The 15,607-nt window shown below is 41.7% G+C and overlaps 1 protein-coding gene across 2 annotated transcripts in view; it reads right to left on the bottom strand.

Moving 5' to 3' along the window:
- Nucleotides 1-14,910, bottom strand: part of asap2a (ArfGAP with SH3 domain, ankyrin repeat and PH domain 2a) — a 50,692-nt gene extending 35,782 nt beyond the window's left edge. For both annotated transcript variants that reach the window (XM_079370236.1, XM_079370237.1), the window contains exon 1: nucleotides 14,257-14,910. In XM_079370236.1, coding sequence (XP_079226362.1) covers nucleotides 14,257-14,382 — 126 coding nt within the window. In that variant the 5' untranslated portion in view covers nucleotides 14,383-14,910. The remainder of the gene's footprint in view (nucleotides 1-14,256) is intronic.
- Between the last annotated feature and the right edge of the window lie 697 nt (nucleotides 14,911-15,607).

Here is a 15,607-nt window from a genome sequence, read left to right as displayed (position 1 = left end):
AAAAATAAATAAATATATATATATATTATAATATATATAATATAATAATGTTAAAATTAGATAAGATTCTACATGAATTATGAATTGGTCCAGATGCTGGTAATGTGTTTGATATGGTGGATGGGAGGTCGGGTAAGGGCAAGCTAGTAAGCTAAAAGCCTGTCACAGTGTTTAACAGCTGAGTTTTGCACATAATTAGTCTAATGTGCATTGGTTGAAAAGAATTGCTTGAATTTCTTGAATTGCCCCCCGGGGACAAATAAAGGGTTTTTTTGGAATTTGAATATATTCAGTCGGCATATTTTTTTTGCATTAAAGCAGACAACAAGTTACCTCAGTGGAAATAAGAAGAAAGGCCGTGCTCTCACAAACTGCTGGCCTCCCTCTCTGCAGCATGAATGATTTTGTGGAAGAAGACAAGCCAAATGGACAAGAGACTGATAGCAGTCTGTCGACTTTGTGACTAAAGCTTTTAATGCATACGCTGCATCCACACAGTCAGATGGCAGCTTCGTGTAATGAAGCTGCTCGGATACACACACTGTTTAAAGTGAGCGTGCTGCAGCTGGGAGAGTGTGCTTAATTGGTCTTTTAGAACCAGATGATCTTGGTTTCTGTCTAATCTTATAGAAGATCATAAGAAGCCTTGTGACACATTATGGTGATTTTCCCAATTAGGGGGGAGAAAAACATGTTTTGCTTAATATACAGTTTGATTCGCTGTAGCTTTTTAAAAAGTTTGACAGAATTTTATCACTGCAGCTACTACAGCAAGCAATATATCTGATAGATGATATTGGCTAATCAGTACCGTGTTACAATGTGCATTGATAAGAAACTTTTTTACACAACATTTAATGCAGAAAAGAACACTTGGAGGGATTTTAAAATGGTGCTGTTCTGGTCTTGAATTCCCCTCGGGATCAAAGTATCGATCCATCTGTCTTGTTTACATCATGAAGTTTACTCATCAGATAACATTCTGACTCCAGTAAACATGCAGCCCTGTCAGCACTGTGTGAAGCATACTGTACATGCGGCATAGAATCCCAGCAGAGAAGGTTGTGTTTGCTTTAGAATAGTTGAAAATGTAAAATCATACCATGTCATTTTATTTCAGTATTGAAATGTCTACATCCTGAATTGGTCAGCTTGTTGAACCTTCGTCATCATTCCTGAGTATCACGTTTTATTTTCTAATAAAAAAACCCTCATGCCCTCATTAGAAGGATAAGAACTCAGTGAGGAACACACTCACTCTCGTCAAGGCCCAGGACACCTCGGGTAGGCTCAGGCTCAGGCGCCAGAGTGAAAGCTATCTTCACTTCCTTATAGTGACTATCACTATAAGAAAGATTCAAACGGCTGACTGGCGTCAGAAATAAGAGCCTGAGCAGCCACAGCCTTTACACACATTCACTGACACAGACATCACAGCTCCAGAACAACCCAATGTCCTCCTCCCTCTCATATGCAAAAAACACACAGAGACACACCGACCAATCAGGCAGCATCACGCTCCAGCAGACCCTTTCAACATGCAGAGAATGGTTTGGCCAGGACAGGGAGCAAGACAAGTGGGGAACAGACAGGCGGGGTGATAACCAATCCCAGTTGAGCACAACAAAAACACCGCTCTAAATCATTCTCACACACACACACACACACACTCACACACTTTCACACTTTTGAAGTCAGATGAGCTCTTCAGGGTCAAACGGAGTGACTTCTCTCTGAGTACCAAGGCCAGACTGAACTACTACTGAATGTGTGAGCCGTCTCGTCTGCAGCCAATGACGCTTTTCAAATTGAAAAAAAACTATTAAATCTAAAACCTCTTCACGGCGAGGTGTGTGCGTGTGTGTGTGTGTGTGTGGGGGGGGGGGGGTTTCCTCTGTCTCTTCAGCACAATATCAGAGCTGAACCAATCACACAATAGACTGAGGCCTGGTGCTGCATCACAAGCACACTTTAAACAACGTTACTGCAAAGTCAGCATTTTCCTCCTCTGATATCAGATAACGAAATGACAAAAGTTTTTTCTTTTTTTTTTTTTTTTAATCTCCTTTTGACTGACTGACTGGAGGAGAAACCCAAAACAAAGAATTGAATTAATCCTCTTTTTTTAATGCATGACATCACCCTTACAGTCATCATGATTACGATCGGGTACCATCTGCTGCCAGCCGATCTATAGAGGCTTTAAACACACTGCAAGGTCATTGAGGTTGTTGCTATGGTGATACATTAACTTATGGTGGTGCATCTCCTGAATGGGAGAGTAACGTGTCATAGGCTACTAATGCTCTGTGTGGAGAGAGACAGATAGTGACAGATAAGGTCACTGTATGATCGGACAGATAAAGAGGCTACTGTGATCAAAGTTTGTGTGAAGAACTTCAGTTTGTGTTGTTGACGTTCTCCATACACAAACTGCACCCATCATCTTTTTGGCTGCTCTTGCCCTTACATGTCGATGATGTACAGTATGTTGACGAAAAACCTTATCATGCCTTAACAGTTAATGGGTCAATCTTTATGCTATTTTTTGGGGGTTTTAGATTATAAAGAGGTATTATTATTAATTTCCTTCCATTTCATAACTAGTTCAAAAGTCCTCACAGGAGCTTTAATATTGAGGATTAACATCGAGAAAACAAAGACAAAAAAAATAATGCACAACTATCTTTAAAAAGTCCAGAGTTTAATGAAAACTGTTTTTATTATCCTGAAGAGAGTTCTTTATCCCAGGCTTCATAACCACATCCTGTTGGTGTAGCAGTTATACCACAACTACCTTCCAGAGAAAAACCTGTGTAAGCAGACCATAGACCTAAAATAGGTGACATATTTCTGTACGAGCTAGCAGTTTTGACTGCTGGTCAGCACAAAGTATAACTTTCTAGAACCCAGACCGAAGCAAATGAGTGTGCCTGATCAAGCATGTTCTGGGTCTTCAAAAACCAAAATGAGAAAAGGAATTTTGAACACCAATAAAAAAAAAAAGTCTTTTCAGGATTCAGCCGTTGTCTAGCCGTTGTCTATTTTGTGAGTTTGCTCATAAAACTAAAATTAATGAGAAATGTCACTTCAGATACCCGTTTAGTACAATGCTTCAAGAAGGCCAGATATTGTGATAATGTGTGACGGATTTAACTTATTAAATAACTTTTTTTCCAGATTAATTTATTAACACATAATTTATTCAAATAATAATCCTAGTTTAACTATGATTGAAAAGGATCACAGTAAAGGGAAGGGTTTATTCCCAAAGGATTTGATGCTACTTTGCGAGCTACTTGAAGCTCTTCCATCACTGGGGATGTACGTCATTATATGCTACTTTGAACAAAACGAACACATGTAAGGGAGGAGGGCTTACTTAATGAAAAAAGTGACTCCGGCTAACAGGCCAGTTGTATGTTAGTGGCCTCTTGCTTCGCTATCTGAAGAAGAAAAACATTCCTGGGTGATTGCATGTTGGAGTGACAGACAAGACAAAGACCCGGCCCCATTGTTCCTGGAGACTAACTATCTGCTGATGACAGCATGTCTGCCTTGAAAAAGCGCTGCCCTGCTTTCCTTAGAGGCCCCCGATACTACACAAGAGCACACAGACACGTTCCAGTTCAACAAACCCAAGCAATCCTCCTCTGTAGTATTGCTTTTGTCATCAGCACACGCTCTAAAAGACGACACGCACACATCTGGGCTTCTGCCTGTGATCTCTTTATAACTCGTCTACCAACCTCGCCTCACACTTTAAATCCTCAGCCTGCGACAGTCACCCGAGGAAACCGTCTGCCTGACGCTGTGGAAGCCAGCCAATAAGAAAGCGGCAGTCTGGGATTATCCTTTTTAAATGACTGCATGTGTGGGTTGAGAGTGTGTGATTGCTGTGATTGGGGTTGTAAACCGGGTTGAGTGAAGCTACCAGATGTTACACTGCAAACACCAAAAGCTCCACTCCTCAGAGAGATCTCCCTGAAACATCTAAGAGTGTGTTAAACAGGGGCGAGCGCTTACCTAACTCGTATACACTAACACAGTAGGAAGAAATGGATCACTGCGTGGTCACTGTTTGGAGAAGCAGAAGAACAGTAGAAAGGGATCTCTTGGCGAGACAGTTCTAATCCATTTTTCCCCATGATCAATGTCCAGATCAATAACTGCCACTGGCAATGACACATTCACAATTTCCATCCTTTAGACACAAAGTATTACTCCACGATGTTTCAGATTAGTTGTGATCTGTGACCAAGTAAGACCACCAGCAGTATATCATACGAGTATATGGCTTGGTGTGCTATGATAATATTCTTCCTACTAAAAGTTCATTTTCTGTCAAATGGACGATGTGATAAGAATGCAAAGAGCTGAGAGAGGATGCAGGACATTTCCCTCACCCTCAAGTGGTCCTTTATCTTTCTTCATTACAACATTCAGAATCCAGTGTTAACTGCAAGACGACATTCACACTTGATGGGACACGTTTTGAACTTTCATTCCATCTTTGCCCCTCCAAACTCAATGTTTTTAGGACTATCTGCTCTTCTTTATATCTCTTTGTTTGCAACATTTCCCTGCTGAATCCAACATACAGTAAATGCCCCAATTATTCTTTTTTGGTTAGAAATGGCACAAATCAATCTGAGTTTGAGCTCCACCTGACTGCATCATGGTGCCAGGGTGTGGCTGTGAGACTCAAGCCTGCATATAAAGAGTGAAATATTCTCAGTGTTGGCAAATACTAGAGGAAAATACTCAACTAAAATACTTGTTTCAGTCAAACCCCGGCCTTAAACACACACTCCCACTTCAGAATGCAGCACTGTTGTTCCCCTTTAAAGCTCTCACTGTTATTTTAGGTCCCCTGAAGGCAGGTGACCTAACACAAATAATAAAGCATGATATATTTAGTCTGCAGTTTTAAGCAGAATGAGACACATCAGCTTTTCTGCAGGTGTGGTGTCAAAGTGGCTCTCTGACTGGAGCGGTGTATGTGCTGCTAACCAGTCTTTAAGCTCTACGTGTGGTACAGTCGGTCAAAACACAGGAAGGGGCACACTCTCTACCTACCGACAGTAAACATCCACAGAGGAAAAGCTGTGACTCATTCAAAACGTGTGTCACATACTGTTCAAGGCTGCAGGCAACAAAGAGAAGGCAGAGGAAGAAGTGTCGTGCAAACTTCTTCTGCCTCATCCATGTAAAGACCGACTCTTCACCAAAGTGTAAAAAAAAAAAAAAAAAGTTCAGTCTTTGAAATGTCTCATTCACAGCTTTTCTCCATGCCGAGTATGTAAAGTTAATATTTGGACAGAAGTGGGGTTCCATGGAGGACTATGGTTGCACAGTTTCGTCTGTTCTCTCAAACAGCTGAGACGTGTGTAATCAGGCCGTCCCCCGGGGGGGAGGCATGGAAAACTCCAGCGTGCAGGTTCAGTGGGAGTTTGTGTGTGGGGACAGAAATGAAAGGAAGGGGGAGGGGCGCCTTTTTATGATGTCACAAGACACGAGCTGTTATGAACGCACAAACACACAAGCTGCGGTCCACGCTGCATCAAAGCGCAGTTTCACGAGTAATAAAAGGCTAAACTGTGAGTTTGCTGGAGAAACAACCTTAACAAAAACAGACTTTCATGAAGATTTTAACACTCAACTTGGGGGTGACATTTACTGTGTGTGACCTCTGAAGTCATTATTCCCTGCAGGTTTTTTTTTATTGGTCTGTCTGAAAGTTATTCAAACTTCCCCTAAACAGAAAAAAGCCTTCTTGTCTGCAAGCACAGGGATACTGGGTAGACACTACAAAGATCACAGTTGGACCAGGGCCTCGACCGCCAGCTGCCAGAAATCACACCAGGATGACAACATCAGCTTTAGTACCTAAAGTGTGAGAGAAAACAAACTTTAAAGCTACCTGCTGCTGTTTGACCTGCTAAACTTTTTACAAGCTGAGAGACCTGGGCAGAAAATGTAGGTTTCCACAGACAGCTGTGCTTTTTTTTTTTTTCCCTTTCTAAGATGAGTCTTTTTGAAAGCCTAGGTATCTTTAATCTGCTCTCAAAGTACGTTTTAAAGGAAAATGAGGTGTAAGCATATGGCATGATCTTGCACACAACAGCTTAAAAACACATTGAAGTTAAAAAAATAATAATTAAAAAAAAAGGCACAAGAGATCTGAAGGCACTGTGTTACCCACCTGGTAAAATAGTCTTCCTGACTGTGAGGGTAGTCTTTAATGAAGTCCATAAACTGGCAGGAGACTGATAAAAACCAAGTTGGAAGGAGGGGCCAGGAAATAAGGAGCAAATGTGCCGTGCTTTGAGGAGAGAAAAAAAAAAAAACTCCTCTGACTTCATCTTGGAGTTTCTCTTTGGCTCTTTTTTTTTGCTTAGGCGTATGTGTCACTCCAGAGTGCGTAAGCGCCAGAACTAAAGTGCTGGACAGTTACTTCACAGTTCTAGTTTGTGAGATGATGTCTGAGGGAGAAGGAGGGAAAATTACCTCCACCCCAAAATAAAACCCTCCAGAAAGGGTGGCTGCTGCAGAGCACACTTCGGTTTAACAAGAAAAGGCTTTCAGTACAAATAAGTCATCTTGAACTCCATAGACGACTTAAGAATTTAGGAGTCTACCTTGACATAGTCCATCCAAGAAATCAAGATAATCAGACTGCTCTGAGACTTCAGAAGAACTCTGTTAACGGTTTCATCCAATTAAACTTGTGTGAGAAACAAATGAGCACCTTTTGCTTGAAATTAGAAAGTATTTTCAACCGTTTCCAAATCTACACATACTTCATAATGTGAAAACCACATATGGGATCTGTGATGACCAGATTATTTGAGGACATAATATGGTAGAAAAAAGATAAACAAAGATGCAAATGACCTTATTAACAATCGTCTTCTTTTAGAATCATAAGTACAGCTAAGCTAGTTTCTTTTTTACTAGTTTAGTCAAAATTGGATGAACCCTGCAGTGAGAGCCTCCAAAGTGTTAATGTTAAAACTTTTTTTCCCCAAACAGGAGCCTTGTTCTGTTCCCTGAATGAAAGTGACAGCAGGATAACACCACTGTGAGGATTCATCCATCCTACCCTAACCTTGGCCCCCAAGCAGAGCCAAGTGGTCACGACTACAAATCAATGGCCGACTCCATTAATGAAGAGGCGAGGGCCGTCGGGGAACAAAAGGCGTCAACAGGAGCTGTTTTACACAATCTAGGCCAGGACACTGATGAATGAGGTGAGCTTTAACTTCCCATTTACCCCTTTGGCCCTTGGAGTCCGACCCTTAACCTCTGTGTGGAACAGAAAGCAGCCAGTCTCCTACCTCTATCCACCTAGAAAATACTGGACTGATATGTTTCTAGAGAATGTTTCTATTACCACAACCTCCGAACCAAACCTGACAATTACATTAATCCAATATCCCACCATCTGCGCTCAATAAGGATAGATGGTGTGCCAGAGAGAGAAAAAATCTTATTACACCCACAGGCAAATCCCATCAGGGAATGAGGGAGATTGTGACTTTGAATCAATCGGGACAGGACCCTGACATTCGACCCTGTTGGATCCGTGGGGAGGGCTGCTGCATCACGAGGTGCCGGATCAGAGCCTGTCTTCGGGCGATAACACCAACCCTCTCTCTCGCTGACGCTGGAGGCTAGAAAAATGCCATTTTGTCATTTAGAAAAAAAAGATCCAAAAGGAAAAAGTAAGGCTTCATAAAAAATAAAAAGATTACGAGCGAGGTAAGGTTGATTCACAACTGAAACTGAATTCATAAATACATACAGCTCAAATTCACGTGGTCCTGAATTGTTCAGTATGTGCTTTTTCATCCACATACTTTCAAACTATCATGACTCGTGGTTTGTAGAATAAGAGCAGTGGAGTGGTGGGATAGCCATAGGCCTATCATCTGACAATGACTTTGCTTGTTATTAATGGGCATCTTTATGAAAGTGCAGCTTCCATCAATGTCGACAACCTCGCCGCAATGAAACTCCATTTCTGCTTCGTACTGCTTGGATTGTTAACTCTTCAGATCACAGACAAGGAAGCCTTGACTCACTGTACTTTATCTCAAATGCGTGCTAGAACAGAAGCCCCCCCGCCCCCCAAAAAAACAAAACTCACCACTGCTTCCATGACTGCATAAACGTCCTACGATAGCCAATGGGTTCTGAAACTAACACCCACTTGCTTCGTTGAAGGAACTTGTGAAAAAAACTGTCCTTAAACCAACACCTTATCTTGAAGGATTTGAAAGAATGAACGGAGTTTGCTGTGCTGAATGGGCTTGGCCTACTCTCGTGCACAACTAAGGCAAGCTCAAGGGACGAGGGTGGATGGAGAGCTAAAACAAGAAGGCAGGGCTGCTGTGATCATGCCAGGAATCCTTTTTCGATGATAAGAAGCAGAAAGCGTCTTTTGGTGGCAGACCGTCCAGAGTGTCAGGAGGTTTGCACTGCTCACCTCGGTCAGCCTAGTATCGAGGCCATGTGTTTGTGACAGCTTGGAGATCCATTCGTGTGTCTCTAAAGCTATTAGATGTAGATTGTCTCTGCATTGATAATCCCACTGTCTGAAGCCTTGTCCAAACTTTCCTCTTGGCCACCTGTTGTTGGGGGCAGCTGTTGCCCCCTGCCAAGCTGCAGCCGTTCCCACCAATCCCTTGCCGGACGTGGGGGAAGGAACCCCTACAATATCAACGCAAACTTGCCAATTACAAGAACATACTTGCCTGCGGTGGTAAAAATAATAGGCTATAAATTGGCATTAAAAATGAAACGATTAAGCACAAAAAGTCATTGCAAATGTTTTGCTCTGCACCGAAAAGAGCATGCGAGGCCAGGTCTGTGGAGCTATTGGGAAAGCTGGAAAAAGATAACTGTGCAAGTCAAGGCAACGCATGAAAATAAACAACCGGTAGCCTAAGATTAAGCTTAGAGGCGCTATAAAGAGATGAGGTCATTAGACGTGCACAGCAGGCGACTCTTCAACTGTTTTCTTAACACTCAAAATCTCATTGAGGATCGACTTAGTATTTTACAAGCCTCATTACTATGTTGTGCACCGAATCTAGGAGAGCTAAAAAAAAATTTAAATAAAAAAAACGTCTGTGAGAACCAGACGGATGGTTGATGTGGCCCGGACAGCCAGTGCCAACCGTTTTCTGTGGATGCTGTGAATACCATCACCATTCCCGGAGGTACTCCTTAATAATCCTTCGATAAAAAAAATCAAGCGGCAAGGAAGCATGCCATAGGACTGCATAACTGGCATACCAGCGTGATGGATCTCAGTTGGATGAAATAATAGCCAGACTGAAGACTAATGATGTTAGCCTTCAGTACCGAGTTGCCCCCAACCCCCCCATGACACCAGTAAAGGCCTCTAAAAAGCTGACCGGTCTATAAATAACTGTTATTCATTGGCCAAAGAATGAATAAATTGGACGGCGGGAGATGGGACAGAGAGAGAGAGAGAGAGAGAGAGACCTGACATGTATGCTGGCACTTAATAAGGGAGGATGGAGAGCATGCAGCAGCTATACCTTTTCCCTTTAGGGTTACTGGATGTGGTTCATTAGGTTGATGGTTCTTTAGGTTCAAGGTGGTTGAGATTCTATTTGATCCCAAACAGCTCATACAAAAATCTAATTGCTGTAAGAATTGCATTCCACCATATGTGCAAAAGAACTGTCAAGCCCCAACAAGTGCCATGAAACTGGAGTTCAAACCACATTTTATGACACTGATCATCAGTTGTCTTTCACAAACATTTTAATGGTCCAGTTTATTATAATACTCTTCAAGTTCTTTTCTCTTTAGAGCTGTGTGTATTTACAAAAGACATGTCAAGGTTATACGTTTCAATGACCTTAAGTCTACGCAAGGCAGAGATGTGGCACTGACGGGTTGATGATGTGCTGGTGATAATGAACAAGAAATAAAAAAGGTACACAGGTGGTGCAAAACAGATTAAGGAGGTGCTAAAAATCTAGAAATAATAGCAGGAAGCACGTCCAAGACCGCATGGAAGGAAGCGCTCTACCCGTCGAGCAGCTATAAATTAAAATACAGCTGCTGAGTAATAAAACAGAGTGTCTGTCTGAGCAACTATGAAAAGACAGAGTGATCAAAGAGATAAACAGCTGACAGCACAAAGCACATGTTTCCAATGGCATGTAGTGATGACTGTTTTAGAGCTACGAACGCTAATCGTAAGCACTCTTTTGCTCGTCTGCTTGTACGAGTCTGATCGGCTCCATTCCAACTGCATGGACTCGAGATCCGCTCAAGACCATTTATTGATTGGATCACTTAAGGAGTCACTCTCTTTCTCTTTGCCCAGTAGTATTCAGGATCTAGGGCATACAAAGAAAAAGTCCAAGATACAAAAATAGAGTAAAGAGGACTACAATGTGTGCTAGACAGACATCCTGCAGACCTCCTTAGAGGCTTTCTTGAGTGAGACAAAAGCACTGGGGCGTTTTCATCGACATCAATACTTAACACTGGGGTCAGACCAGCCCTCGGGGCTGATGCATCTTGAAAGGTTATTTGTGAGGCCATGCCCCCCCCCCCCCCCCCCCCAACAGTAACACTGTTATCAGGCAACTAAAAAGAAAAGAGGATGACAGAAAAGTAAACAACGAATTTGGCCAGAATGCAGTGATTTAAGATGCCACACTTTACAGTAGGTAATAATGCCATGAATACAGAGACCCAATGTTCCTTATATGTACTCAATTCAAAAGCAGAAAAATCTCAATGTACACACCTGCCAGGAGGACTGGATCATAGCCTTGTTGGTTTATTTCCAGAGTATTCACAATGTGTCACTCTGAATATTCGGAATGGAAACCAAATCCCAGAGCCCTTCAGTCTGGGCTTGCCAGAGGAAAGTCAAACAAGTGGTTAGTAAGAAAAGCTGTGTTTTACAAAGAGCACAAAGGGGGGTCATGACACAAATCCCAACATCCTCTTACTGGATAAACAGGTTTTATTGCCTCGGTTTTACAAACGCACACACAAACATGCAGGCACACACACGCTTAAATGTAAGCCCTTTGAATAGCCTCTTAATAGGCAGCAGTTTAAAACTACTTGAGTAATTAAGGTTGAATCAGATGCTGTTAAGTTAAGAAACAAGTAAATTATACAGCATTTGTGCAAACATGTGAAACTCTGGCTTTATTCTACTCCACTCTTGTTAATGTGTTAAAAAGCGTTCTATAAAATCTAAAGGTCACTTTTACAGGCTCCTTTAAGACGACGACTGTCGGTGCATACGCTTTTTCAGTGCAGCGTGAGCTCGAGGTAGAAATACAGAGCACTAGACTCAATCTATAAGAGGCATCTGAGGCGAGACAGTCTGTTCAACCCAGAGGAGGAAACATGCAGGTGAGGAGACGAGGACAGTCCAGACAAAAAGACAAACACGATAGACCTGCACAATATCTCCACACAGTGGGATAGATCACTGAGCTTTGACCAGCCAGAATAAAACTGCACCTATAGACAGACTTGTAGTCACCCTGTGTTTGTGTCTACTACATTACTAAGATATCACACAATATTATCTCACATGTCTGCCAGGAATGGGAATTGTTAGTATGACGTGAGGAGTACCTGGCACTCCATCAATAAAATAAATAAATAAACGGTAGTAAGGTTTACTAATAAGACCGTGAAGGAAGTTGGGATTCTGCAATTCAATGAACTGATTCAAATTCAACAAATTACCACATTTTTATTTGCTACCTTATAACTTTGGCCAATCTTGAAACTTTTTCTACGAATTTGAAAATCACCCTCGAAATGTACTTCACCAAATTCTCTTCTTGAGAATTTTATTATAAGTTTTATTTTATGTCACCTTGGCACAAATGCTCCAAAAAGCTTCAAAACATTACAACTTGGCCTGAGAAATCAGGAATTTTAGAATCACAGAACAAGACTTTGAGGAGTACAGGTAATTTGTACAGAACAGAAAGCAGCATTTAAGCTGCATCTGGAACAACAGATTTACCCACTAATCACAACGCTCTTCTAACAAATTCATCTTCTCCATTGTCAATAATTCACACCCGCATTGAAGTAAACTGGTGGCGAAACAGAACAACTAAACCAAACAGGAAGTATGTGTAATTTAGAAATGGGAGGCTTTGATTTAACAAGTCAAAGTCTACAGCTGGAGTCGGATCAATTGTTCAAAGACTGTCACTTATTATTTCTTCAATTTTCAGTCATAAAGTTGACTTAAGTGATGGCAGTAAGTGGAGCACTCATTTCAAGAATAAAATGATGTGCTGATTGTTAGTACTGGTAGAAAAATAAACTCCACTTATAGCAATATACACGGTTTATGTACTAAAGCTACACAAGGGCAATATGAGGCCGAGTGCAAAAATCTCAAAGTGAGCATCCAAACAGACGGTGGAATACAAAAACTCGGAGGTACTGAGTCACAAAAGCTGGCATCTTGTCAAAGGATACAGCAGCATACAGCACAGTGCTGTTCCAATCAGCCTGCCCTCAACTGTCACTTTAAAAGGTAAAAGCTACAAAGTGAGTGCGTATACAACAAACTACAGCTTCAGAGGTCAGAACCAGCACAATGTTTGTTACTCGGCTAAATGCTGAAACGGTCACGTCTGATATGCACGTGTGTTATTATTCTCAAGGGTGAAGGAGTCATCTTCGACAGACCTTTTTTCCCCCCTTAAACTCAAACCAGAAAAAAAAGCTGATTCTTAATTTGAAACACAAGTTACTTTTTGGATGCCTGTCAATGTCCATATGTCAGTGTTTTTCGTGCTTGTGTTTGAGGTTCCAGGCAGGCCGGCAGACAATAAGTGGAAGTGTTCTCTGTCCATGACTCTGTTTAATTGGGCAAACAGACCAAAGTGAGCGCGGTGCTGTTGGTCCAACAATAAAGGCCTTGTGTTTCCTGAGTCTAAGCGTGGGGAGGTCAATGTGAAACAACAACGCACTACTCCACCTCCCTGTTACAACTACTCAGAACTTTAAACAGTCTGACTCAACATCACAGGGTTAATAAAGCTGATTAACTACAGATGTGTGTAAATGTACAATTAAAAAAAAAAGACTAAATCCGACTAATTGCTATTTTACATCAAACAGCTGCAGACGTTTCAGTGCAACAGATCATCACAAGGTAGCACCTGTCAGCCTGAGCAGGTGTATGTCTGGCTGCCTGGATAAGTCCTTCACAAACACAGCTTAAAAAAAAGGAAAAAAAAGCAGGAGTGAAGCTGACATTAAACATAAAATACTGAACTCTGTTCTGCACATATCAAATGCGCTAAGACGTCTGTTTTTAGAATATAAAAAAGGGAATATGTGCGAGTCACGGTTCGATTTTTGATGACAACTTTACGCTATACATTCTGCATTTCCTTACGTCATCCAACATCTGCAAGTGGAGAGGACAGAGACACACTAACACACATAATACACCACGCTGCTCATGTGGGAAATTCTATTTTTACCATCAGGCAGGGCGAGGCTCTGCCATTCAGCACACAAAGTAGGGAAACTATAACAAGGGAGGGAGGGAGGTGGTGTTTGGGCTGTCAGGGAACAAAGCGGAAGTGTCCTTCCTCCTGGTGACCTGCGAAGGAAGAACACACAGTGTTCTCGGTGCACCGGGATGCAGACAAATCCTTCCCTCTATCAGTGCAGAAATGCTCAAAGACACTTTCAAAATGTCTTACGGATTGGATTACCTCTCTCCTTCTTTACATCTTCCACTGTAAATGTGGGGATTCATACACCTATACAGTCTTTAAGGTTGTAAGAGTTTTGTTTTGATTCCAGCAATGTTTTCAGATTACTCAGAAGTGGAGGAAGAATCCCTCTTCTCTCCTCTCCTCCCAAGATTTCTTTTGATAGTTGAAGGGACAGAATTAATTTAACTTCTCTATTAAAGCCACTTCATAGTGAAAGGGTATAGACCAATGACAGCAGTAAACGCCTAATTCATCAATCGCTGAACTCTTGAAATGAATATGAAGCAGTAAGGATGATTAGAGCTGCAGTGGGAAGGTGGTTTCTCTTCAACAAAAGCCTTCTCTACGTTGTGCAAGGAATGTTTAGAAACGTGCATAAAGTTTTTTTTTTAAAGGATATCAATGACATATCACAAAATATAGTTCTAGTTTTGCTATTATTGTGTTTGTGACGACAATCTCAGTCCCACCAGTCACTCACCTCTTCCAGAGCAGCCACTGTGTTCCTGCAGTGGGACATCCTGGTGGTGAAGTTAGAGGCAGTTGGAGATTTATAATCTTCATTCGTCTCTGCCACAAACTCTGAAACTGTGATTTGGTCCGGCATAATGATTAATTCCTTTGCTATTCAGAAGAAGAACAAAACAGTTTCTGTTATCCCACTTCTCGACGGTCCGATTTAAGCACTGAAAATATTACAGCACCAGCCGTAGTAGAGTCTCTAAATGTGCCTGCTGGTAGTAGTAAAGCATCTCCAAGTATGTTTATGTCATTCCCTCGTTTCGTCCCGATACAATCCTCACACAGCGGGGGTTGCACCAGTGTTGCACGCGGGGTTTAAGGAGTTGCCGCGCGAGAGCTACAACAAGGTGATGGGTAGGTTAAATCCTTTCTGGCTTTAAGCCCACTACTCCGGCTCCATTCACGTTTGCGGTTTGCAGGTCTTCGTCTTCTGGTAACAGAAACAAATAAAAGCGTCCTCGGCTTGAGTCTTTTTTAGCAGCCTGTCTCTCTTTCTCTCTGTCCTCAAATCCTCCGACTGAGCGGGTTGAACAACTTCTTCCTCCTCCACGCCAAGGGGAAACAACAACCAGGCGATTCAACGGGAGCGCAACAACAAAGGTAGAGGAGGGGATTCAATGGACACGCATTAGCCAATGGGGAACACCAGCTGGTACTTGAGAGCCAATCAGAATTCAGGGAAGGCATGAAGTGCTGCCTTCAAATGCACTTCGGAAACTAAACGTTTGTGCTTGTACACTGTCCTTGCGGTGTGCTGTAAATCCTCATCCTTACCAATCAAGTCAAGTAGCAGTATATTGAGAACTAATTCAGTATAAGCTATAACATATATTTCTGTTTTATTTCCTAAAACAAACATATCTTCAATTACATGATGCTGTAAAAGTAGACAAACATAAACATAAATAACATTTACAAACACTGTAGTTAAAGTGAAACCGGCTTGAGCTATTGCAATCAGTTTAACACTTTTTGTAAGCTTTTAAAAAGGTGTGTCAGTTTGACCCTTGTTTTTGAGATCATAACAAGACCACAACCACTACAAAGAAAGGCAACACTATTCAAAAATATTGAAGACATTTGACATGTAGTGATTTCTCCATTGCTGCAGATGTTTGTTAGTGACACAATATTTGCAAGGGGACGTAAAGGCAGCATCTTGATTAAAGCGCCACTTTAACTTCCTTTTCGTTGGAGATGGGAGAAGTTCACGTGTTCATGCAATGTTAGAGTTAAATTGTTTTAGGGTAAACTTTTTAATGTCTTGTCTTTCAAATGTTAGGATATAACTAGCAAAATATGTATTGACT

The sequence above is a fragment of the Symphodus melops genome (genome assembly GCF_947650265.1).
Source record: "Symphodus melops genome assembly, chromosome: 19".
Taxonomy (NCBI): Eukaryota; Metazoa; Chordata; class Actinopteri; order Labriformes; family Labridae; genus Symphodus; species Symphodus melops.
The sequence above is the reverse complement of the archived record's forward strand: the minus strand, read 5'-3'. Positions and strand labels throughout refer to the sequence as shown.